The sequence below is a fragment of the Oncorhynchus clarkii genome, chromosome 19, assembly GCF_045791955.1.
Source record: "Oncorhynchus clarkii lewisi isolate Uvic-CL-2024 chromosome 19, UVic_Ocla_1.0, whole genome shotgun sequence".
Lineage (NCBI taxonomy): Eukaryota > Metazoa > Chordata > Actinopteri > Salmoniformes > Salmonidae > Oncorhynchus > Oncorhynchus clarkii.
This window is the reverse complement of record NC_092165.1, coordinates 21,927,904-21,954,622: the sequence shown is the minus strand read 5'-3', so window position 1 is coordinate 21,954,622 and position 26,719 is coordinate 21,927,904. Positions and strand designations below refer to the sequence as shown.

The window sequence follows — 26,719 nt, the reverse complement described above, 5'->3', positions numbered from 1 at the left end:
CCCACTCCCCTGGCCGGTCCTGGCAGTACGACCGCAGAAACCTACCCACCTCCTGGTTTACTCTCTCCACCTGCCCATTACTTTCGGGGTGATAACCGGAGGTCAGGCTGACCGAGACCCCCAGACGCTCCATGAACGCCCTCCATACTCGGGACGTGAACTGGGGGCCCCGATCAGAAACGATGTCCTCCGGCACCCCGTAGTGCCGGAAGACGTGGGTGAATAATGCCTCCGCAGTCTGTAGGGCTGTAGGGATACCGGGCAACGGGAGGAGACGGCAGGACTTAGAGAACCGATCCACAATCACCAGAACCGTGGTGTTCCCCTGAGACGGGGGAAGATCGGTCAGGAAGTCTACGGATAGATGTGACCATGGCCGTTGTGGAACGGGGAGGGGTTGTAACTTCCCTCTAGGAAGGTGCCTAGGAGCCTTACTCTGGGCGCATACTGAACAGTAGGAGACATAAACCTTAACGTCCCTAGCCAAGGTAGGCCACCAATACCTCCTCCGAAGGCTCCCTATTGTCCTCCTCACCCCAGGGTGACCCGAGGAGGGTAGGACGTGATCCCACCGAATCAGTTGGTCCCGAACACCAAGCGGCACGTACTTCCGCCCCGCCGGACACTGAGGAGGCGCGGGTTCAGCCCGTAACGCCCGCTCGATGTCCGAGTCCACCTCTCATACCACCGGTGCTATCAGCTTTGAGGCGGGAAGGATGGGAGTAGGTTCGGTGGACCTATCCTCCGTGTCGTAAAGGCGGGACAGTGCGTCCGCTTTCACGTTCTGGGAGCCGGGTCTATATGATAAAGTGAACCGGAATCGGGTGAAAAATATGGCCCACCTTGCCTGACGCGGGTTCAGTCTCCTAGCTGCCCGAATATACTCCAGATTTTGGTGGTCGGTCCAGATGAGAAAGGGGTGCTTAGCCCCCTCAAGCCAGTGTCTCCACACCTTCAGGGCCCTGACCACCGCTAACAACTCCCGGTCCCCCACATCATAGTTACGCTCCGCTGGGCTGAGCTTCCTCGAGAAGAAATCGCAGGGGCGGAGTTTTGGTGGCGTACCCGAGCGCTGTGATAGCACGGCACCCACCCCAGCCCCGGACGCATCCACCTCCACTATGAATGCTAGAGAGGGGTCCAGATGGGCCAACACGGGTGCATCCGTGAACAGCGCCTTCAACTTGTTGAAAGCTCCGTCCGCCTCTGCTGACCACCGCAACCGCACCGGACCCCCCTTCAGCAGTGAGGTAATTGGAGCCGCTACCTGGCCAAAACCCCGGATAAACCTCCGGTAGTAGATGGCAAAACCCAAAAACCGCTGCACCTCTTTTACCGTGGTCGGAGTCGGCTGATGGAATTTAGACCTCTATAATTAATACACGGACGCAAACCTCCCTCCTTTTTCTTCACAAAAAAGAAACTCGAGGAGACGGGTGAGATGGAGGACCGAATGTACCCCTGTCCCAGAGACTCTGTGATATATGTCTCCATAGCCAACGTCTCCTCTTGGGACAATGGGTACACGTGACTCTTGGGAAGCGCAGCGTCTACCTGGAGATCTATCGCACAATCCCTTCCCGGTCGATGTGGTGGTAATTTAGTCGCCTTCTTTTTACTGAAAGTGATTGCCAAATCGGCATACTCGGGGGGAATGCACACCGTGGGACCCTGGTCTGGACTCTCCACCGACGTGGCACCGATGGAAACTCCCAGACACCTTCCAGAACACTCTTCTGACCACCCCTGGAGAACCCCCTGTCTCTACGAAATTTTAGGATTGTGCCGGGTCAGCCAGGGAATCCCTAGCACCACTGGAAACGCAGGCGAATCAATAATGTAGAGACTGATACGCTCCCTATGATTCCCCTGCGTTACCATGTCCAGTGGAACCGTGGTCTCCCTGACCACCCCTGACCCTAATGGCCGGCTATCTAGGGAGTGCACGGGAAAGGGAGAATCTATCGGCACAAGCGGAACACCTAATTTAGTAGCGAGTCCGCGATCCATAAAGTTCCCAGCTGCGCCTGAATCGACTAGCGCCCTTTGCTGGGAAGAGGGGAAAAATTTAAGGAAAAAAATCAAGACAAACATGTGACCAACAGGGGGTTCTGGGTGAGTTTGGTGCTGACTCACCTGGGGTGATCGAGAAATGTTCCGCCTGCCATCTCGACTCCCAGACGGACCCCCCCAGCACCGATCGGCCGTGTGTCCTCTCCGACCACAGCTGGTGCAGAGGGAGCCTCCTCCTCCGGTACCCCTCGGCACAGTCCCTCCCAACTCCATCGGAACGTGAGTGGAGGTGCTGGGTGGTGGAACACACAGGACCCTCTCCGAACGCCCGCGGGCAGCCAGCAGATTGTCCAGTCGGATAGACATGTCAATTAGCTCATCCAGGGAAAGAGCGGTGTCCCGACACGCTAGCTCCCTGCGGACGTCCTCCCGGAGACTACACCGGTAGTGGTCGATAAGGGCCCTGTCGTTCCACCCAGATCCTGCTGCCAAGGTCCGGAACTCCAACGCGTAATCCTGGGCGCTCCTCTTCTCCTGCCGGAGATGGAATAGTCGCTCTCCCGCCGCTCGGCCATCTGGAGGGTGGTCAAACACTCCGCGGAAGCGGCGGGAAAACTCTGGGTAGTGCTCCTTCGCTGAGTCTGGGCCATTCCAGACTGCATTCGCCCACTCCAGAGCACGACCCGTGAGACAGGAGATGAGGACACTCACCCTCTCCGCTCCCGAGGGAGTGGGTCTGACGGTGGCTAGGTACAGTTCCAGCTGGAGTAAGAACCCCTGGCACCCCGCCGCCGCTCCATCATAGACCCTCGGGAGCGTAAGACGGAGGGTGCTGGAGTCGGGAGATGGGGAGTCCTGAGGGGGGGGAGCCGAAGGTGGAGAGAGGAGACCACTTCTCTCCCATCGGTCCATTCTCTCCATCACCATTAGGATTTGGGGCACCACGGAAGAAGTTGTTTACCGAGTTACCATCTCCCGAATAAACTCTAGATGATACATAAGATGTATATCGATAAGTCATTTATTAATCATTACCTCATCAGTCTCAAAATTATGAATGTTGCATACTCTTTGCATCTGCACAAACGGCAGCTTTACTGATCATTCCGTACCACACAAATTGATTTAATTATTTATTTACTAACTAACTAAATAATAATGCAGGATACACACACGCACAGTATAGGTTATTGATTAGAAACTTAATATGATGGAAACAGGTCCCTAGCGGACTAGCAACAACATGACTGCTTGTTTATCAAAAGAGGGTGGAGTAGAGAAGGGAAAAAGAGAAAGAAAGAGAGACAACACTTATACACTTGTAACTACGCTCACGGTAATCCTAATACTTTGCCCCCGAACTGCCGCCCGTTTGGGGTAAGAAATAATTAATGTGTATACGTGTTTGAATGTCTTCCTTCGTTGTTTATCTCTGTTCGACCCAGGCCTTTGTGAAACGGGTTTCGTTGGGCCTTCCACCGAGCTCTTAAGTGTAAGGTTCTGATTGTCCACAAGAGGTCACAATGTCCTTCTTAGTTGTCCATGGCTTCAATGCCTTGTACTGTAGTCTAAAGCAGAGCTAACAGGGTGGTGTTTACATTCACTCGTTCTGGAAGAGTGGTCCTCTGAAGACAGCTAATAAGCCGTGTCGATGATCCCCAGTGGGGTAATGAGAGCAGTGTAGGCGACGATGGTTTGAGGAGAGTAGCAGGATGGTCCTACTTAAATTCACTTTCATAGATACAGTTTTTAGAACAGCTACTCAGCCGTAACATTGATTGTTAGAGAGGCTACTTATCGTCTTCACCTCGTGTTGATTTTCAGGGTTGTGGAGGCCTAAGCTGCAGCTTGAGTCCTTCGGGTCTGATATGTTAATTATCAACTCATCCTTTATACACTCTGGTAAAAAAAAGGGGCTGTTCCATCATGCTGACATGCTCTCTGAGCTCCCTTGGCGGTGGTTACTTACTGGGGCAAAGTATCATCAAAACTATGATCTCGTTAGAAATCTAAAATCACATTCCTATCTTAAAAACAATACTCTAATCATCTTTGATATTTCAGGAAGAAATCCTGACATAAACCATGTGTATACTGTTCAAGTTACAATATTTTCGTTATAATATTTTTATACCATTTTTAATGACATCAAAAAATAGATATTTAGTTTTCCTCTCATCATTCCACACATTCGGATGTTAGGAATATTGATCCAGTGTTCACTTTTGGACATTAGAGTTTTTCAGCGGCAAAAAGTCTCTGTAATAAAGCCACATTCCAATCACCAATACTAAAGACCAAAAGAGTCCAGTGCTGCATACAGTTCATGACCGGGCGTGAGTTGTCCCAAAACCCCCACATCAATCCCTCCTTCTACCAGACACCTCTGCAGGTGAGAGGGGTCTGGTAGAAGCTGATCCATTGTAAACCTGATTTTTGGATCCTCACAGGAGAGTCATGACATAGCTAACTAACAAAATGTTAATCTGCTGTTTCCTCCTCTGTCATCTCTCCCTCTTCTCTCTGAAACCTTCCTTAGTCGCCTGGGTAGTGGCCTGGACATCGTCTGCCCTAGTGGAGGCAGTACCAGGAAGAACTACTCGTTTAGCAACGACGAGGTGCGGCAGACCGACTGGGAGAATCAGAGGCTGCTGCGCCAGTTGTCGCGCCCCTCGACCCACTCGCGACCAGGCAGCACTAGTAGCTCCCGTAGGAGATCCAATGGAGGATGAGGGAGTCCGCCCCCTTTCCGCCTCTACCACAGTGCCCTCAACAGGCAGCGTGAGCAGCAGCACATCGAGAAGGAGAACCTGTTGTGTGTTCTTCTCTTTTTGTGTGTTTAACTTATCTTTTGTCATTTGGTGTTTGGCTTTATTGTTTCAACGTTACATTGCGTTTTTGGGGATTTTTGTTTATTTCAAGCTCAAATGAGTCAAGACTTGCTTCAAAGTGTATATACAGTGTCGTGAAAAAGTATTTGCCCTTTTTCTGATTTTCTCTATTTTTTGCAGCTAAAGGTGGCACAACCAGTTTTTGAGTGTAAGGGGGCAATTACTTTTTCACACAGGGACATTGGGTGTTGCGTAACTTTGTTTATGAAATTTATGAAATAGGTATGTAATTGTTGTGTTATTTGTTCACTTAAGTTCCCTTTATCTAATATTAGGTTTTGGTTGAAGATCTGATAACATTCTGTATTAAACATATGCAACAGTAGAGAAAATTAGAAAGTGGGCAAATACTTTTTCACAGTACTGTAGCTTGAAAAAGTTACCCTTTACTGCCTAGAACTCTTCCATGTTATGTACAGACTAAAAGTTATAATGTCCTTAAATGAGGCCTTGCTGGCTAAACCCAAAGTCCCAGACAATCCTCCAAAGGTCAATATTTATGTGAATTTTCAGGAAAACATATGTAATGGACATTTCGGTTCCATTTTCACACTAACTGCTGTCTCCACACACACTTTTAGTCCAAAAACTATAATCATCTAACTGTGAGGCAGTGGAGGCTCATCAGAGGAGGAAGGGAAGGACCATCCTCCTCATGGAATTTCATAAAAATGAAATGTGTTAAACTTTTAAAAAGTTATCCTTTTTAGATTAAACTATACTAAATATAATCACGTCAAAAAATAATTGATTAAAACACACACATGGTGTGGCTGACATGTTGTCCACCCAATCAAAGGATCAGAGAATGAGTCTAGTACTGAAAGTATAAGCTACAGCTAGCTAGCACTGCAGTGCATAAAATGTGGTGAGTAGTTGACTCAAAGAGAGAGAAAGACAATAGTTGAACAGTTTTGAACAAATAAATTTCTTCCAAACTGAAGGAGAAGCATGAGAGAAATATACAATGCATTTGGAAAGTATTCAGACCCCTTCACTTTTTCCACATTTTGTTACGTTACAGCCTTATTCTAAAATGTATTAAATGATTGTTTTCCCCTCATCAATCTACACACAATTCCCCCATAATGACAAGGCGAAAACAGGTTTTGGAAAATGTTAGCAAATTTATTACAAATTAAAAAACGGATACATTTGATGAAACCAAGGTTGAACTTTTTGGCCTGAATGCCAAGTGTCACGTCTGGAGGAAACCGGGCACCATCTACACAATAAAGCATGGTGGTGGCAGCATCATGCTGTGGAGATGTTTTTCAGCAGCACAGATTGGGAGACTAGTCAGGATCGAGGCAAAGATGAACGGAGCAAAGGACAGAGAGATCCTTGATGAAAACCTAGCTCCAGAGCACTCGGGACCTCAGACTGGGGCGACGGTTCGCCTTCCAACAGGACAACGAACCTAAGCACACAGCCAAGACAATACAGGAGTGGCTTCGGGACAAGTCTTTGAATGTCCTTGAGTGGCCCAGCCAGAGCCCGGACTTGAACCCGATCTAACATCTTTGGAGAGATCTGAAAATAGCTGTGCAGCAACGCTCCCCATCCAATCTGACAGACCTTGAAAGGATCTGCAGAGAATAATGGGAGAAACTCCCCAAATACGGATGTTATTTTTTGTTTTATTTATTTAACTAGGCAAGTCAATTAAGAACAAATTCTTATTTACAATGACGGCCTACCCCAGCCTAAACAGGACAATGCTTGGCAAATTGTGCTCTGTCCAATGGGACTCCCAATCACAGACAGATGTGATACAGCCTGGATTCAAACCAGGGACTGTAGTGATGCATTTTGCACTCAGGAGCCCTAAAGTGCCAAGCGTGTAGTGTCATACCCAAGAAGACACGAGGCTGTAATCGCTTCCAAAGGTGCTTCAACAAAGTACTGAGTAAAGGGACTGAATACTTATGTACATGTGATATTTCAGTTTTTTATTTGTAATAAATTTGCTAAAATTTGTAAAAACCTGTTTTTGCTTGTCATTATGGGGTATTGTGTGTAGATTGATGAGGGAAAAAAACGATTTGATCCATTTTAAAATAAGGCTGTAACCTAACAAAATGTGGAAAAAGTCAAGGGTATTATAAATGCTTGTGCATGCGTTTCGATGTTTTTAAAAACTTTTTTTTTTATTTTTATTATTTGCATAATACTTTCCGAAGGCACTGAATGTTATATTTAGCTCACACAAATATAAGTGTTTTATTAGATCGTTGAGAAATATATGTATTTAGCCAAATATACATATTTCAGAATTGAGCCTTTCTCTATTCTCTTTCTAAATGTTATACTATACTTTTAACAACAAAAATGTGTCAAAAGATTAACTAAGATAATTTTGTCTTCCAGTATGATATTTTCCTTTGTACATTTCCCTGTATCACCATTTTTTTCAAAAGTACAACTCTGGTGGGACTCGAACCCACAACCTTTGAATCACCTCGCATTCACAAGCCTAGAAGTCCAATGCGCTATCCATTGCGCCACAGAGCCACCTGTTGCACATGTGTGAAACTTAATCTTTTGAATTGTGTGTGTGTGTGTGTGTGTGTGTGTGTGTGTGTGCGTGCGTGCGTGCGTGCAAGGAGAGAGGGCCTATTCAAGGAGAATTGCCGGGGGTGTGTCTGAGAGCACAGGCCGGTCAGTGAAAGCAGACACGGTATTGGCCACAGAGAGACAGTAGCAGGTGGCAGTGGACACGACAGTGGTGGCAGCTCAGATCAACATTATTTAAAGTTCAAGGCCAACCCCAACCTCTACTCCAACAGCCCGGCACTATGAGAGATAATGGTTTTAACCACTGTAAATGTTTAATGTAATGGTTGTATGGCACAGATTACTATTTTTAAAATAGGTCCCACCTATTCCTTCCTAGCACTCATACAATTTTGGGGTTGGATCTTCTTAAACTGGTTGAGCGCCTAATCTACTGCTCTCCAAACTTTATTTCAAGTAATATATTAAACACAATTATGCACAGAGATAATGGCATTTCATTAAAATAATCATGGCTGAGGTGGTCACCGGTGTTAGCAGTTGATGTTAATCTTTAATAACACAGACCCCAAAGAAAATCAGGGTGAGGAAAATAGGTTTATTCGAAGAGGACAAATCATATGGGGAGGTAACATAAACTAACTCACTTTTGTACATCGTGCTGGTCCGTACAATTATTTTAGCGCCCAAAAAACGTAATACTTCCATATCAACTGTAATATCAATACCATTGTAAAGCACAATTTCTCCCCTTTCCAACAAAATTAATGACGAGACCTTCATGATGCCCATCTCTGCATGATTCAAGAAGGCAATGAGCTCCGTCGGGTCTATTGCGTGATAGTGAGAAGGAGAGATGGTGTGTGAGGAAACTGCTTTTTTTTTACTCGATCTGTCCAACTCATCACCTTATCGCCTCTAAAATGTAAATTAAACACTATAAAGAGTTTATATAATGTGTCATTACATACCTATTGGAAGGTTTGTGTCGAATTTGAATCAGGTTTTAGGGCGGAGTTAAAGTGATCTTCAGAAGTTAACATCGGCTTTTGAGAGTCATGATAACTTGCAGTGATGATGCAAAAAATGACTAGGTATCCCCCCTTACCCTGTCCCTGTACCTTTCTTGTTTTTAAACGGTGAGAGAAGTGCTACACCTGGTGGAGAGAGGCTGTAAGACGGAATTAGTTGCTTTATGGGTGCTGTACGTTACGCCATGGCACGTCACGATGTAACGTACAGCGTCGGAGGGGTCCGTTTTATTTTACTTTTCTCCAATACTATAGAGCCGTTACCATGTCAATCAACACAATAATAGAAACGTAGTTCACACCCCAGATTTTGATGTCAACACAGTCGCTACAGTCCCAGTAGTTTTCTTTGCAGCCTCGTTTGAATGTCGCGGTTGCGCACATTTGTATGGAATGGGGTTAGCTTACGTTAGATGGTCATTCTCCCCTGTCCTCAGTGATGCTCTCCCAGTGATTCTCTCCTGTGATTATCTCCCCAGAACAAAGGGACAGGATCTAGTTTTATAACCCAGCCCTAGCCTGTGGTTGACCAATTAGAATTCCTTGCAGTACAGTTGGGCCAATTTAAATACAAAAATATCTCATTGGCATAATTATTCACAACCCTGGGTCTTTCAGGTACCTTGAGACCTTTGCACACCTGGATTGTACAATATTCGCCCATTATTCTTTTCAAAATTCTTTAAACTCTGTCAAATTGGTTGTTGATCATTGCTAGACAACCATTTTCAAGTCTTGCAATAGATTTTCCAGGAGATTTAAGTCAAAACTGTAATTCGGCCACTCAGGAACATATAGTCAGGTCCATAAATAATTGGACAGTGACCAAGTTACTATTATTTTAGCTGTCTACCACAGCATATTGGAGTTGAATTTAAATAATGAATATGAGCTGAAAGTGCAGAGGGTATTTACATCCAAATCTGGTGAACGGTGTAGGAATACAGCACTTTTTAAATGTGGTCCCCCCCAAAAGTTGCTCAGCTGTTCTGTGGCCAGGTGTGTGTTATTCCCTCATTAGTTAATTTACAATTAAGCAGATAAAAGATGTAGAGATGATTTCAAGTGTGGCATTTGCCTTTGGAATCTGTTGCTGTTAACCCTCAATTTGAAGGCCAAAGAACTGTCACTGCCAGTGAAGCAAGCCATCATTAGGCTGAATAATCTAAACAAACACATCAGAGAGATAGCAAAAACATTAGTTGTGGCCAAATAAACTATTTGGTACATTCTTAAAAAGAAAGAACGCACTAGTGAGCTCAGGAACACCAAAAGGCCCTGAAGACCACAGAAAAACAACTGTGGTGGATGACAGAATCATTTTTTCCCTGGTGAAGAAAAAAACCCATCACAACAGTTGGCCAGATCAAGAACACCCTCCAGGAGGTAGGCATATTTGTGTTTAAGGCAACAATCAAGAGAAGACTTCACCAGAGTAAATACAGAGGGTTTACCACAAAAACCAATGGTTTTACCAACAACCATTGGTAAGCCTCAAAAAGAGGAAGACCAGATCAGAGTTTGCCAAAAAACATCTAAAAAAGCCTGTACATTTGTCAGGATTCACCTAGCGATCATGATTTGGGGCTGTACAGATGTTTGATGTATTAGAATAATTGATTATGCTTATGTTATATTAATAGAAGGGGAGGGGTTATAAGACCCCTCCCTCCTTACATTTACAGGGTAATAGACTACAGATTAACCATATATATTCATTGTAGAGGTGTAGTATTCCACAATTGTTTTTTAGTTCTCTCTCTTTCTTATAAAAAGACCCCTCTTATAATGTGTGACTGAGACAGAACTCTGCAGGGGAGTGTGGGAGATAAGAGAGTACTCAGATATTCCACAATAAATCAGCTTTGGGGAGGGGACATTTATTGCCTAGCTTTTAGATACACACTGAAACTCTATGTTTGTATAGCTATGGATGCAGGGTTTTGGTCTCAGGAGTAAAAAGGTAATGACGTAGTCAGTGACATCACTAAGGCGAGACTTCGGTTTAATAAAACAACTTGAGATCTTTTGTTTGATGCAGAACTTACTCGGAAACATGCGAGCTATGTTCCTGTTTGTCAACTTCTGTCTGCACTTGCATTAATACAGGGTTTTGAATTATTTAATTAAATATATTGTCATAATGCTAATTTCACCAATGAGCCAATGATGATACAAAAGAAACGAACCCTAACACAGTTCTGGAAAAACATCCTATGGACAAATGAGGCTGCAGGTAGCTTAGTGGTTGCTGGATTGAATCCCTGAGCTGACAAGGTCAAATCTGTCGTTCTGCCCCTGAACAAGGCACTGTTACCCGGTTTGCCGTCATTGTAAATAATAATTTGTTCTTAACTGACTTGCCTAGTTACATTTTTTAAAAATTTAGCACTTGGTATTTGGGACAAAATGTTAAATCACTTTGACACTTTGACAATTGTTTTGCAGTATTACTTTAGTGCCTTGTTTTGGAGTATTTGTTATTCTTTGCAGGCTTCTTTCTTTTCCCTCTGTCAATTAGGTTAGTGTTTTTGGAGTAACTACAATTTTGTTGATCCATCCACAGTTTTCTCCTGTCACAGCCATTCAACTCCAACTGTTTTAAAGTCATCATTGGCCTGGTTTCCTTCCTCAATGGTTTCCTTCCTAGGAAGGACGCCTGTATCTTTATAGTAACTGGGTATATTTGTCAGCAGCATACCACCCGGCATACCACTACTGGCTTGCTTCTGAACCTAAGTAGGGTTGGGCCTGGTCAGTTCCTGGATGGGAGACCAGGTGCTGCTGGAAGTGGTGTTGGAGGGCCAGTAGGAGGCACTCTTTCCTCTGGTCTAAAAAAAAAAATGTCCCCCAATACCCCATGGCAGTGATTAGGGACACTGCCCTGTGTAGGGTGCCGTCTTTCGGATGGGACCTTAAAAGGGTGTCCTGACTCTGAGGTCATTAAAGATCCCATGGCACTTATTGTAGGGGTGTTAACCCTGGTGTCCTGGTTAAATTCCCAATCTGGCCCTGAAACCATCACGGTCACCTAATAAGCCCCAGTTTACAATTAGCTCATTCATCCCCCCTGTAACTATTCCCCAGGTCGTTGCTGCAAATCAGAATGTGTTCTCAGTGAACTTACCAGGTAAAGTAACGGATAAATAAAAAATGGATACATCATCCAAAGTGTACTTAGTAACTTCACCATGCTCAAAAGGATATTCATATCAAATTGTATTTGTCACATGTGCTGAATACAGCAGGTATTATTTGAAATGCTTACTTGCAAGCCCTTAACCAACAATGCAGTTCAAGAAATATAGTTAAGAAAATGTTTACTAAATAAACCAAAGTAAAAAAAATATATAAAAATGTAGCACAATAAAATAACAATATTGTCATGCAGGGGGTACCGGTACCGAATCAATGTGTGGGAGTACAGATTAGTCAAGGTAATTTGTACATGTAGGTAGGGATAAAGGTAATAAAATGCATAGATAATAAATAGCGAGTAGTAGCGGGGGGTCAATGTACATTTTCTGGGTGGCCATTTGATTCATTGTTTAGCAGTCTTATGGCTTGGGGTAGAAGCCGTTAAGGAGCCTTTTGGACTTAGACTTGGTACTCCGGTACTCTTGCCGTGCGGTAGCGGAGAGAAAAGTCTATTACTTGGGTGACTGGAGTCTTTGACAATTTTATGGGCCTTCCTCTGACACCGCCTAGGATATAGGTCCTGGATGGCAGGAAGCTTGGCCCCAGTGATGTACTGGGTCGTAAGCACTACCCTCTGTTGCGCCTTACGGTCGGATACCGAGCAGTTGACATAGCAGGTGGTGATGCAACTGCTCAGGATGCTCTCGATGATGCAACTGTAGAATTTTTTGAGGATCTGGGGACCCATGCCAAATCTTTTCAGTCTCCTGAGGGGGAAAAGGTGTTGTTGTGCCCTCTTCATGACTGTCTTGGTGTGTTTGGACCATAATAGTTTGTTGGTGATGTGGACACCAAGGAACAGTCTCAATGTCAACAGTGAAGAGGTGACTCCGGGATGCTGGCATTCTAGGCAGAGTTGCAAAGAAAAAGCCATATCTCAGACTGGCCAATAAAAAGAAAAGATTAAGATGGGCAAAGGACAAAGGAACTCTGCCTAGAAGGCCAGCATCCCGGAGTTGCCTCTTCACTGTTGACATTGAGACTGGTGTTTTGCGGGTACTATTTAATGAAGCTGCCAGTTGAGGACTCGTGAGGCGTCTGTTTCTCAAACTAGACACTAATGTACTTGTCCTCTACCTCACTTGTGCACCGGGGCCTCCCACTCCTCTTTCTTTTCTGGTTAGAGCCAGTTTGAGCTGTTCTGTGAAGAGAGTAGTACACAGCGTTGTACCAGATCTTCAGTTTCTGGTCAATTTCTCCAATGGAATAGAATAAGAATAAATTGTTTCAGAAGAAATGACTTTATTTCTGGCCATTTTAAGTCTGTAATCGAACCCACAAATGCTGATGCTCCAGATACTCCAGATATAGTCTAAAGAAGGCCAATTGTATTGCTTCTTTAATCAGAACAACAGTTTTCAGCTGTGCAAACATAATTGCAAAAGGGTTTTCTAATGATCAATTAGCTTTTTAAAATGATAAACTTGGATTAGCTAACACAACTTGCCATTGGAAGACAGGAGGGATGGTTGCTGATAATGGGCCTCTGTACATCTAAGTAGATATTCCATTAATATCTGTTTCCAGCTACAATAGTCATTTACAACATTAACAATGTCTACACTGTATTTCTGATCAATTTGATGTTATTTTAATGGACAAAAAATGTGATTTTCTTTCAAAAACAAGGACATTTCTAAGTGACCCCAAACTTTTTCTTTTCCACCCGTCTACCAATAAGTGCCCTTTGCGAGGCATTGAAAAACCTCCCTGGTCTTTGTGGTTGAATATGTTTTTGAAATTCACTACCCGACGGAGGGACTTTACAGATAATTGCATGTGTGGGGTACAAAGATTACGTAGTCATTAAAAAAATATGTAAACCACTATTATTGCACACACAGTGAGACAATGTAACTTATTATGTGACTCCTGCTCTTATTTAGGCTTGCCATAACAAAGGGATTGAATACTTAATGACTCAAGACATTTCAGCTTTAACTTTGTATTAATTTGTAAAAAGAAATTGGGAATTGATCCCCAAATGCTCGTTGTTTGCAGTGATTAGTAATGTGTCATCCTATATGTCAAAAAGTCACCTTTTATCTCCAAACCTCCCATTGTTATTGTGCAATGAGCAGTCAGTATGCTGGCTGGTACAGGCTGTACAGTACTGTAGCTGTCTTGCAGTGCTCTCTTTCACTCTCTCTCTCTCTCTTGCTCTCGCTCTCTTACTCGCCTCCCCCTCTTGAGGAGTTTCCTCTCCTTCACACTCTTGCATATCAAAAAGATAGTTTGACCATCTGTATATTATAATTTGAGACTATCCAAAGTGTGACCTGAGAGAAATATGAATACCTTGTCCTTACCTGGCTCTATGCCTGTTTTATGATATTGTTATACACACTCTCTGAGAGATTGTATTGGTTTACACAAAACTATTTTTATAATAAAAAAAAATCTATTTGCAAGAGACCTAGCTATTGAACATGATCGGAGGGGTCAATTAGTTTTTATTAGTGTGGACTGTGTGAAAGGAAGAGTTTCTGTAAACTCATGCCATGCTCTTCCAATAAGGGCAAGGTCATGGCTAAGGGCCAACCAACCAGTTAAATTAGGGAGAGGAGCAAAGGGTTGCTCTCGTGTAATATAACAAGGAATGGAAAAGGGGTTTGGGGGTCGATGTGGGATCTATGACATCATAGAACCTCATCTGCATGCTCATGTTTATTTACCGGATTTAACCAAATCCATCTCTGAATGAACTACTGCGCAACATAAGTTGAATTAGTACTCTCTCTTTCTCTCACTCACACACATACAAAAGCTGTGCAGTAGACATAACTGTGTTCACAGTTAATGTACATATGTTGTGTTTTTACCCAACTACCAGCACATACTGTGCGGCTGTCACAAATCGAGATACCGTTATCTTTTGTAAATCATGTGTTAAAGGTAGAGTCAGCGATATGACGTAGATGCAGAAAGTAAACAGCATAGTGGATCAATTTCCGCATCAACCAAGAGCGCTAAAGCGCGAATATCAACTTCTCCGCTGTTTTGGTGCCCTGGCTCATCTGCTCGTGGCAACATCATTTCGCTGAGTTTGCCTTGGAAAGGGGCAATCAACAGTTGCTATATCCATTTTTGGACACCATGACTCTTTCCACATTTTGTTACGTAACAGCCTTATTCTAAAATGTATTTTAAAAATTCAAAGTCCTCATCAATCTACACATAATACTTCAAAATGACAAAGGAAATATATATAATATTTACATTAGTATTCAGACCCTTTAGTCAGTACTTTGTTAAAGCGCCTTTGGCAGCGATTACAGCCTTGAGACTTCTTGGGTATGAAGCTACAAGCTTGGGACACCTGTATTTTGGGAGTTTCTCCCATTCTTCTCTGTCTTAGAAAGACATTATACAGGTACCCTTCACATAAATTGTTATCACCCTTTCTCACCAGGCTTTCCTGCTGAGGCTAGAGTCAGTGAGGCCCACCCGGGGCATGAAGAGGGCAGAGCAGCTGGCAGACTACCAGTGCCAGGCCGGATACCTGGGCATCGCCACCGCGCTCTCTGCCATAGACAGATCACCCTCCAATATGGAACGGACCTCCAGCAGAACGTCAGCAGGTAACCTCTCTGAAGAACTGATGCTCAATAGCTCTCAATAGCCCTAAGATCAAATCAAATCAAATGTATTTATATATCCCTTCGTACATCAGCTGATATCTCAAAGTGCTGTACAGAAACCCAGCCTAAAACCCCAAACAGCAAGCAATGCAGGTGTAGAAGCACTAAGACCATACTTATTTCTGTCATTCCTTGAGAGAGACTGAATTTGCATCTTTTATTTATTTTATTTTAAAGGATCACTTTACTCAAAATGTCTTTTGGTATTTAGTCCACTGTTAATAATATTTTTTTTTAGCATGTCATGTTTTCGAGATCATAGGCACTGAGCACTTCCACTGTAGCCAGGACAAACTTATTTTCACATTTTTTTTTACATGATGAAGTAGAATCATGTTGAAAAATTATGTTAACATTTATATTTATATTCCTAAAACATAAGTTGAAAATTATACTGTTGCTGCTTCCTGTTGTCATGTATTATTTATATATACTGTAGCCGAGTGTCAAAACACCGGTTTTACATGTCCAAATTCATAAATAATATGCTAAAATAAGTTGTGATATTTTGAAGACCAAAACATAAAAACGACTCCCTACTGTATACACACGTGTCACACTTGTGTTCAGATTACTTGTATTTTGGTAAATTAGTAACTACACATACATAGGGTTGTGGTCGTCACAAAATTTCGTCAGCCGGTGATTGTCAAGCAAATAACTGCCAGTCTCACAGTAATTGACCGTCAATTAACATAAACACATTTAGCATCTTCTGGTTTCCGCATCTTCTGGCTTACAAGCCACTGATGCAGACCTTTGGAACATCTACATTTTAAAAAGTCTAATAAATCCATGTGGTATAGCCTAAACATTCACAATAAATTCATTATTTATTTTAGACAGGTCTAAAGAAACATGATATGGAGAAAATGTAGTCTGTTTCAGAAGAACAGAATAGCATACTGTGAGTTGTCCTTATGTTAGGTACTGAGCTGGCTATGCCATATGGCTGTTGGCTACACTAGTTAATTTAGCAGATGAGATGTTCTTAGAATTCCATGGCATTATTGTATAGTATGAAGAATGCAATTGAATAAAATACATTATTTTCTCCAAACGATTTGAGGGAGTGAGCACATGTGGCTATTCTGTGTTGATAGGTTAACAAAGAAACAGGTACTCCTATATGCTTAATTTAGAGTTACTAATGTAACTTTAGTTATGATATGTTTGGATTTTTAATGCATTCTAAGGCTGCATGATGCGACCTCTAATGATGATTTGAAAAAAGTTGCATGAAAGGCATGAACTCTGCTTAGTTTTTTTATGCAGGCTTCATCAGTCTCTCTCTCATTCACAATTTGACAAGCACTTGATAATGCCTCGAATTTCGCAGCGGCATCCCCTTTGTGTGGCTGTAATGCCCCCTAAAAAATCCATTCCATTTGCGGCCAGTGGCCGTTATAATTATAATTCCCTTCTCTCTGCATGCTGCTTGCTTCGAAGCACATCTCACTTAGGCTATCTGTCACGCGATCGGGTCTTTCTTACAGACTACAAGTGAAAACAGACTCATCAGGGACGCAAATGCGTGCGTCCTTATCCAATTCCGAGGCGCATATTGAAGATATTGGAAGACCTGTCCACATTTACTTTTTGCCAGCAAACAAAATGATTAGGATTAACGGACAGCAAAAGCACTAGCCTGTATCAATCTACTATCCCCAATAGTACAAAAATGGACCTATTCTGTGTGAGATATAAATATTCCAAACATAGTCTGGGACTGTTGTGGGATGTGATCGATTCCAAATTAATACAACCACTAGCATCTCAAAAACTGTTTTACGCAATGAGGCTGATGCAACTGATCAGAACATTTAGCTTAAAATGTTGATAACCTATTAGGCTATTTTTTTCACATTATAAGTACAGCAATGCGCACAACAGTAGGCTATAAGCGGGAATGTTCCATTAGCGGGATAACACCATTATCAAAAGTGACTGCAAATTATGCGTGTAATGCTTTTATTATAAAGGTGCATTTTTATGGAGAAAATCTTCCCCAAACTTCAAACTTACATGCTGAGTATGTATGGCTCTACAGGCTCTACACCCGTTGTAAAGCAGATTATTGTGCATACATTGAAAAAAGTTATTTGGCCACTTTAGTTGTGATACAAAACGTATCAAAACATATAGCCCTACATGAGGTTTGCGATTTTGATTTGAAAAAGTAACAACAAAAAGTTATGCATTGTTTCTTTCTGGGCATCATTCACTAGTGATAATATATCATTCACAAGTGAGGCTAATATTGTCACCCAACAGACAGATTTAATCTTGTCTTTACATATACTAAATCATATTTTGATTTGATATAGAATGGACCATTATCTCAAAACAGGGGCAGGAGAAAAAATACTATGCTCTTAAATAGTGAATGGAGGCTTTTCCTGTGGTTCATTTTCATGGCAGTCAGGTAGGCTATACTCCTGTTGTAAAGAGAAGCAACGTGCTTAATATTAGGAAAGTTGAGAAATAAATATAGTAGCCTGTAGAAAGCTGATGGGATCCTCCTCTTTTAATAGATGCCATCACTCTGTTTTCTCACGCAATTGCATAGCCTATAGAAATGTTGTGCAATATAAGATCATGGGCTCTCATGGAGTGTTTGATTCGATTTTTGATCACATTTCCATTAATGTCAGAGTAATTAGAGTGACAATTGAGTACTGAGTACCAGGCAATTAGCAAGTTTGGTAGGCTACTAAAGACCATCAGCAGCGTCACGTTCACGCGGTCACCTTTATGGCGTGTGGCGGTAACACGGTCACCGTAACAGCCCTACGCACGCGTCAACATTTACGAAGCAGTCACTCCAGACTGAAATTGATTAGCTTGTTCTACTGTAATCAATAGTGCGTCAATATTGCATGGAAATCAATGGAACTGGGACAATTTGCTGTGAACAGGGGCTTTTATAAAGAGAGCACCCCTATTTTCCCTTGCCATTTGAGTTTGAATTTCACAACGGTACCAAACCGAAGATTTGAATCTGTTCAAAGCAATCGGTGTCTTGATCTTGATGACTATATAGTTTTATACTAACATCACCAATCTGAGTTTTTTTTTTAATGTAATTTTCCCAGATGGTGGAAGATGAAAATGCAAGCTTGTGTGAGGTAGTAACACAAAGTGGCCACATTAGGGAAATTTGCACATTGTAAAATAGTTTAGTATGGCAAAATGATTCAACATGCCAACTTTGGATGATAGTATACACTGAGTATACAAAACAGAACACCTGCTCTGACCATGTGAATCCAGGTGAAAGCTATGATCCCTTATTTTGAGCTCTCAAGTGGCACTGCATCTCAGTGCAAGAGGCGTCACTACAGATACCTGGTTTAAATCCAGCCTGTATCACATCCGGCCGTGATTGGGAGTCTCATAGGGTGGCGCACAATTGGCCCAGCGTCTTCCAGGTTTGGCCGGGTTAGACCATCATTGTAAATAATAATTTGTTCTTAACTGACTTGCCTAGTTAAATAAAGGTTACTTTTTTTATGTCACTTGTAAAAATCCACTTCAATCAGTATAAATGAAGGGTAAGAGACAGGTTAAAGAATGACTTTTAAGCCTTGGGACAATTGAGACATGGATTGTGTATGTGTGCCATTCAGAGGGTGAATGGGCAAGACAAAATATTTAAGTGCCTTTGAACGGGGTATGTGCCAGGCGCATCGGTTTGTGTCAAGAACTGCCACACTGCTGGATTTTTCATGCTCAGCTGTTTCCTGTGTGTATCAATGGTCCACCACCCAAAGGATATCCAGCCAACTTGACACAACTGAAGGTAGCATTGGCGTCAACATGGGCCAGCATCCCTGTGGAACGCTTTTGACACCTTGTAGAGTCCATGCCCCGACTAATTGAGGCTTTTCTGAGGGCAAAGGAGAGATGGGGGGGGGGGGGGCGCAACACAATATATTAGTAAGGTGTTCCTAATGTTTGGTGTACCCTGTGTGTGTTTCCCACTCACAAACTATTGCAACAATGACATGTATTTCTTGCTCATTTAATATTTTGAGAGTAAAAAAAATGCTCTCAAACAGATTGGAGATTCTATTGTGCCTGAATTTTCAGTATCATGCATCATCATCACTGTTTTTGCTCAGTACTGAAAGTGGCTGCTGATATGCACCATTTTATATGAACAAATATTAAAATATAGTTTTTGAGTGATCTATCCGTGTTTAAAGTGCACAAAATTATAACAATTGCTCACAGCTGTTTTTGTTTGTTTTTTCCCCCATGGATTATATTCAGCTCACAAATGTAAATTGTGATGTACTGTAGTACTCAAATGTACATGGCACATATCTTTTTACATTGAGGGAGTTCAATTTGGGAGAAGGTAGTACATCATTTGTGTGGTATAGTAATACTAGTATGTATTTTTAAATTTGACCTTTATAGGCAAGTCAGTTAAGAACAAATTCTTATTTTCAATGATGGCCTAGGAACAGTGGGCCTGTTCAGGGGCAGAACGACAGATTTGTACCTTGTGAGCTCGGGGGTTTGAACTTGCAACCTTCCGGTTACTAGTCCAACGCTCTAACCACTAGGCTACCCTGCCGCCCCAATATATTAGTGGGTGTATTAATGTATTAGTGATAGTATGTAAATTAGTAGTAGTATTGACCCCTGTTGTCTTGTTATTTCTTCAGGAAAGATCCCCAGGCCTGGCAGTACCAACCACCACCACAGTGCCAGGGCATCATATGCCATCGCTATCACCGCCACACCCCTACCCAGGCATGCCAGTGCGGCAGCGTCCCGGGCAACCTGGTCCTGAGAGCTGTGCTCAGGGAGGAGCACCATTCCCCAACTCCCCCACCTCTTCCAAGACCTTACCAATAAGGCAATACTTGCCCCTAAAACACTGATCCAAGGTCAGTTTGACATTTTTCCCCCAGATGGTTAAGTTGAGTTTGTTACGAGTGTCCCACACAATGAAGGATCTGTGTCAGAGAGGTGCGAAGCCGGAAAGTGGTCACACTTTGTCGAAACTAAATCTCCATTGTGCTCTGATCATGCACTTGTCCGGTGATTCTGTTTTAGCACACAATACTCGTAAATAAAGGGATCTGACACTGATTGGCTGTTTCCCAGATGTAGAATAAGCCTCGAAGAACTTTCAATTGAACTTTCAATGTCATTTTTTTTCCCTTGGAGAATACTTTTTAGTCCAGGAGTAGGTTAAAGTTGGGTCCGGGAAACCAGTCCTATATGATGTAAGAATGATATTGTGTTGCTGTTATACAACCGTTCTCATAAAACTGTGTCACTATGCTACCCAGGACCAACTCTAGCTGCTATAAAGTATTGTGAACTGTACTTCTGTTGTAATGTAAGATATAGCCTGGCTATATCTTGTCACAACAGAACTGACTGGCTCAAACGTATTAAGAAGGAAAGCAATTCCATAAATTCACTTTTAAGAAGGCGCACCTGTTAATTGAAATGCATTCCATTTTTTGGTTACTACATGATTCCATATGTGTTATTTCATAGTTTTGATTTCTTCACTATTATTCTACAATGTAGAAAATAGTAAAAATAAAGAAAAAGCCTTGAATGAGTAGGTGTTCTTAAACGTTTGACGGGTAGCTAATATGGTTCAGGTATAATTAAAAAATATATATATAATTTTGTCAGTTTAGCAGGTGGTGTAACGCTCGTCGTTGGGAGAGAGAGAGGAGGACCAAGGTGCAGCGTGGTAAGTATTCATATTCTCTTTTAATGAAAACGAATACTTGCACAAAAACAACAAAACGAAACGAAAACAGTCCTGAATGGTGAAATACAAACACAGAACAGAAAATAAACACCCACGCAACACAGGTTGCGACACGACACCTGCCTCTGATTGAGAACCATACCAGGCCAACCTCAAAAACCAACATAGAAAAACTAACATAGACAACCCACCCAACTCACGCCCTGACCATACTAAAACAAAGACCTAAATAAAATAACTAAGGTCAGAACGTGACAGGTGGTGCCTATCAATATGCTTAGTGAATAGAGTAAGTACTAAGTATGCCATGCTGTATTTCCACTCTTGTGACATTTTTTCAAGTGGAACTTTTCATCAATGTTTCTGTTATTGTTGTGTTAGATTATGATGAATAATGAGAGAGAGAGATATTTGTGTACTAGTAAAGCTTTTTTAGAATATCATGGGAGAATTAGTCATATATATTTTTTTAATGTGATCCTGTGCAAATTTCTTGACGTTTTCCAATAAAGCTGCTTGTTGCCGCACCACTCATGTCTGTCTGTGGTCAAAGGAGCTCAAACAATGTCTGCAGGACTTTCACACTTGTGGCAGCTGTCTTTTGTAGGCCAGTTAGCCGCATAGCACCCACATGGCAACAAAGACTGCCAATGCAGACACACTTAGCGGACAGCATATCTGGCATGTTGTGGATATGAATAATTATCCCCCACAATGACATAATGTCACACGCACACACACAATGGCTACAACAGTGGCAGGGGATTATAAACCAGTGATTGGATGTGTCATGGTCAGAAGTCCAACAAGTGAGTGACATGCTAGCTGCCAGGGATGACTGGCCCAGCACATCTTGGCCATGTTCTGTTATCTCCACTCGGCACAGCCAGAAGAGGACTGGCACCCCTCATAGCCTGGTTCCTCTCTAGGTTTCTTACTAGGTTCTGGCCTTTCTAGGGAGTTTTTCCTAGCCACCGTGCTTCTACACCTGCATTGCTTGCTGTTTGGGGTTTTAGGCTAGGTTTGTGTACAGCACTTTGTGACATCAGACGATGTAAGAAGGGCTTTATAAATACATTTGATTGATATAAGTCATAAGAGAACAAAACAAGGAAAATACTTAATCAGTAGTTGTAATTAATTAGTACTATAAGCTTACTCAAATAAATTGGTTTATGATGGTTAGCACATGAAAAGTAATACATTTGTATATTTTATGTCACCCCTTCACCCAACATTTATAGTAATGTGTATGTATAGACTGGTAAAACCTGATATTTGAAAAAATGAGAGTAATATTGGATTTGTATTGCATCTGTTACATACATAACAGACTATGAAGCATGGCAGCTAATGAGACACGGTGCTATATGATTCCCATCTAGGTTGGCTCCCAATAGAAGGATCTCTATAGAAGCCCAAGGAAATGGGATGGATATTTCTAATCCTATAATAGCCCAAGTCAGAGCCTGGAACTAGTAAACCTTACCTAAATGTTTTGACCTATTGTTATGTTATACTCTATATTATGTTATATATTGTATACATTACAATATTTCAATGAAACAAATATGAATGACAAAGGAATGCACCAAAGCAGAGGGCTTAGTAGGTATTTTTCATCTTTATTCTTATTAAAATAATGTTTATTGTGGGACACATGAGATACACAACACAGGAACATAAGGTCCTTGGTAGACAGCAGTTGCTGTGAAGAGTACATTCCTTTTGCTTACTATGAGAGAAAGAACTGAGAAAAGTGGATGCAATCTGTTTGCAGTAGGCATGTAATTCAATTGAAAAAAAACTTTTCTGTACCAGTTTGACAGTCAACTGGTAGGCCTGGAGGTGTTTTTTTTGTACATCTTGGGTAAGATATATACAGGTTTCAGAGTCGGTGCGTTGCTCACTTGACCAAATACACTGGCGAGAAGGATAACTAGCAACCAACTCCTGGGCTGGCTCAATAGAATACACATCTACCCCGATAATTCACCCAAGCTGTTATCATTATATGATACAATTAAGACGTGGTGAAGGGTTTCCTTAGGGAGTTGTGAATGCTTATGTGTACTTTTTGATCTCGTCGTAGAGCACCAAGACGAAGGCACCGCCCATGCCTCGGATCACGTTGGACCAGGCCCCCTTGAAGAAGGCTTTTCCTCCCTCGTTCTTGGCGATCTTCTTCCAGCAGTCGATTGTGCCAGTGTACATGATGTCCGCTATTGAATTTGACACATTGATCATTAAAATGAGATATATAGGCCTACTGTAGGAAACTCAATTACTTTTGCCAAGCGTAATGTGCGCGTCCATAAAACCAATGGAATATTTCCATGGATCAGTTACAGTAGGCCATTCATGGATGTGAATCAACGAGTAGGCTTACAACTGGCTCACCTGATTTGCGTCCTGACTGCATCATCATACGACGTCTGACGGTGTCAAAGGGGTATGAAATGATACCGGCGGCTGCGGTGACGCTCTGGGCAATCATCCAGCTGACGAAGATGTGCGTGTTCTTGGGGTCGGGCAGCATACCTAGAAGATGACGTAGAGCAACATAATTGGGATTCTGAGCCTATTTCTTTGTAAAATACATTACTTTTAACAACGTCCCAATTGCAAACAGCTACTTAGATTTATGATTTGACTTTAGCTCATGCTCCTCACCCTTGGCTGTGTCGTAGACTCCGAAGTAAGCAGCTCTGTAGATGATGATGCCTTGGACAGACACGTTGAATCCCTGGTACAGACCCTTGATACCGTCGGCTTTGTAGATTTTGCTGAGACAGCTGCCAAGACCGCTGAACTCTCTCTCGGCTCCGCTTTTTCCGATGTCGGCCGCAAGCCTGGTTCTGGCGAAGTCAAGTGGGTAAACGAAGCAAAGAGAGGTGGCACCTGCTGCGCCACCAGATGCCAGGTTACCGGCGAACCAACGCCAGAACTGTGTCTTCTGGTCCACTCCTCCAAGGAAGATCTTCTTGTACTTGTCCTTAAATGCAAAGTTGAGGGCTTGGGTGGGGAAGTAACGGATCACATTGGCCAGGTTGCCTCTCCAGAAGGAGATAAAGCCTTGCTCCTTGGGAATCCTCCTGACGCAGTCCATGATCCCTTTGTACTGCATTTCCTTTGTGATTTGTTGGCTGGCATGTTGGACCTGGAGAGCAGAACAACAGAAGACAAATAATTGTTAAATTTATCCTCAATTCAGTAAGCAAAAAAAAGCATGTCAATCGGATTTTCTCATTGTGCTTTAGGCCTACTTTGTATTTAGCATCTGAGGTTTATCTTATAGCAAGAGCCTAAAAATATTGAGTTTGTTGTTGGGACAAATTCCTAATTCACTTTAATTCAATAATAATCACGGGTTTGTACGAATGCATGTGTGCAATTTCTGTTATCTCAGCGCTGTTGTACACTGGCCATTGCTTCATGTCACTTGAGCACGGTCTGTGCGTATTGGGTTGCATGCGTCTGGATAAATTTAGCTGTAGCCTAGGCCTAAACAAAATATCGCTGCTCTTATATCCAAACGATTATCGATATTTTGGCGTAATTAATTATGATCCTATTAATCGAAACATAACATTACGTGTACTTGAAATCAACACTAAAAATATAAAGAACACATCAAATGAATTAACTTGTTATTCAAAATAGTACTTTTTCTTTAATAACCTGAAATTCATATGATTCGGTTTTATATGATTCGGTGAACGAAAGGCCAACTCCTGAGTCCTATCGAATCCAATTAGAAAGCTCTATAGCACCTTGGACAGCTACAAGTCACGTGCGTAAGAAACGTCTCCAAAGCGCTTTTCGCATGTCTGTCTGCAGGAATTGCATTTGCGAAATGTATCTAATTTTATTACAATCTTACTCTCAAAGTGTGACTTCTGCGCACTCAATGGATAACCAATAATATAGTAACTTTATGGCTGAGACTGAAAAACAATTATTCTCACTTAGGCTTACCTGGAGCAACAACTTTACTCTCTCAATTGGAGCAACAGCTGTCTTGGAGATGGCAGCAGCAATGCCACCGGCCAAAAAGTCCTTAATGAAGCTAACCACCGCGTCCGACATGTTTTCAAGGTCCTCCTCGTGGAGTAGAGGTCAGACCCTAAATGTTCCAGACAGTCCTCACCAAGACACCCTCAAAGAAACCCAACGCCCCTCCAAGTGGAGGAAGCGCCCCCATCCCGCCTAATATATCTGGGCTATATATCGCGAGAATTTGGGGATGATGGATATGCAGACGGCCGAACAGATTGGCGAGGCTAAATAAATATCCTAGGTTAAGGTTCAAATCTTAGCCATGTCCATTAAATAAAGTTTAATGGAACACTAAGGGGCTTTTAAAGGGCAAATTCAAGTCATTTTCCAATGACACCGTGGTGTTAGATAATATTTATTATTCTGATAATTAATAACACCACAACATCGCAGCTATTTATCATTATTTATGTAGGCTACTATTTATTCTTTAGGCCAAAGTTTTATCGCAGTTTAGGGTGGGAACCATGATACAATGTGAAATTAACGCATGGGTAGGCTATGTTTTTAAAATGTAATTTTAAACTTAGCTTTTAAATGTATCTTCATAATTCAAAATAGGTCTTATTGTTCTGATAAATGTGATAGGCCTCGCAATGAGGCCATTAAAATGCACACGTTAACAGCGAGGGCGAGAAGGTGACATTGTTGCTGGTATGCGCATGCGACTTTGAAGACTTTGGCTTCGCTTGCCAACTCTTTAAAAATGTGATGTTATTAATGATTTGCTTCATAGCCTGACCTGTAGCATATGATGCGTTTGTGTTAACTGCCTGTTCAGGGGCAGGTTTGAACCTTCCGGTTACTAGTCCAACGCTCTAACCACTAGGCTACCCTGCCGCCCCGATAATGTACCTAAAATAATGTTTTTAATCAAATAAATGTTAAGTCAGCCTACTTGCTGTCTATAGTCTGCACTGTTTGGGAAGAATATAGCCTACTATTTCCCTATAGGCTTTGCCTATACTTACAACCCTGATTACCAGGTTAATTATAAAATATCTGCACCAAGACCATTGATTTGCCCTTTCACAAATAATAACGTAGCTGAATGCCAGCCGTTGATAACTAATAGGCTAATGGGTCTGTGTGATTATAGAAGCCCACCTCGTTTCAAACTCCAGGCACAACGTTACTAGTCTGTAAATGCTCCTCGCGTCAGCCTTTCCATGAGACCCATAGCTGCAGCGTGGAGATCGAAGAGATCTTGCACGAATAAGTCATGTGTGCGCGCAGGGGGCTTCGACGTCTACCGATAATTAGCCTACAAGTGCGTCGCTCCGTCCTCGACGTGAGTAGGAACTTGACCTGTGCCTTGGAATGGGACCAAATCCTACGCTCACGTACATTGCAATATGCTAATTACGCAAATGAATAGGTGGGATTTATTTTCACTATATGACTGCAGTTATGCAACGAGTAAGAGTGATGCGAGTAACAGCTAGTGTTCACTAGCAAGCGGTTAAATGCTGCTCGCTTGTGGGCGTTCTATCTGCATATGACAGCACATAGCAGCATGTTCGATTGTGCGTTAAGAATTCAGCAGAGCAAGTTTGTATGAAGGTCTGGTTATTAAATGGGTAAATAGTTGAATAGTAATATTCTCTAAAACGCTCTGGT

At 42.3% G+C, this 26,719-nt stretch overlaps 1 protein-coding gene, 1 non-coding gene and 1 pseudogene across 2 annotated transcripts; 1 reads left to right on the top strand and 2 right to left on the bottom strand.

Moving 5' to 3' along the window:
* The first annotated feature begins 4,339 nt into the window (after positions 1 to 4,339).
* On the top strand, positions 4,340 to 20,095 carry LOC139374437 (cilia- and flagella-associated protein 97-like; annotated as a pseudogene).
* Positions 7,327 to 7,418, bottom strand: trnar-ucu (transfer RNA arginine (anticodon UCU)). Its single transcript is given in 2 exon segments — positions 7,327 to 7,362; positions 7,382 to 7,418. It is a non-coding gene; the product is annotated as a tRNA-Arg (tRNA).
* A 2,550-nt stretch (positions 20,096 to 22,645) lies between the features above and the next one.
* Positions 22,646 to 25,250, bottom strand: LOC139374927 (ADP/ATP translocase 2). The gene is made up of 4 exons (XM_071116172.1): positions 25,019 to 25,250; positions 23,714 to 24,200; positions 23,441 to 23,581; positions 22,646 to 23,262 (listed from the first exon to the last, which is right to left on the bottom strand). Exons 1-4 carry the CDS (start codon positions 25,127 to 25,129, stop codon positions 23,105 to 23,107), a joined length of 897 nt encoding a protein of 298 aa, XP_070972273.1. The 5' UTR covers positions 25,130 to 25,250; the 3' UTR covers positions 22,646 to 23,104.
* Between the last annotated feature and the right edge of the window lie 1,469 nt (positions 25,251 to 26,719).

Coding starts and splice junctions, on each gene's coding strand:
- LOC139374927 (XM_071116172.1), bottom strand. CDS start 25,129: ATGTCGGACGCGGTGGTTAGCTTCATTAAGGACTTTTTGGCCGGTGGC. Junction 24,201..25,018: donor GAGTAAAGTTGTTGCTCCAG/GTAAGCCTAAGT, acceptor TCTGCTCTCCAG/GTCCAACATGCCAGCCAACA. Junction 23,263..23,440: donor GCAGTCAGGACGCAAATCAG/GTGAGCCAGTTG, acceptor CAAATTCAATAG/CGGACATCATGTACACTGGC.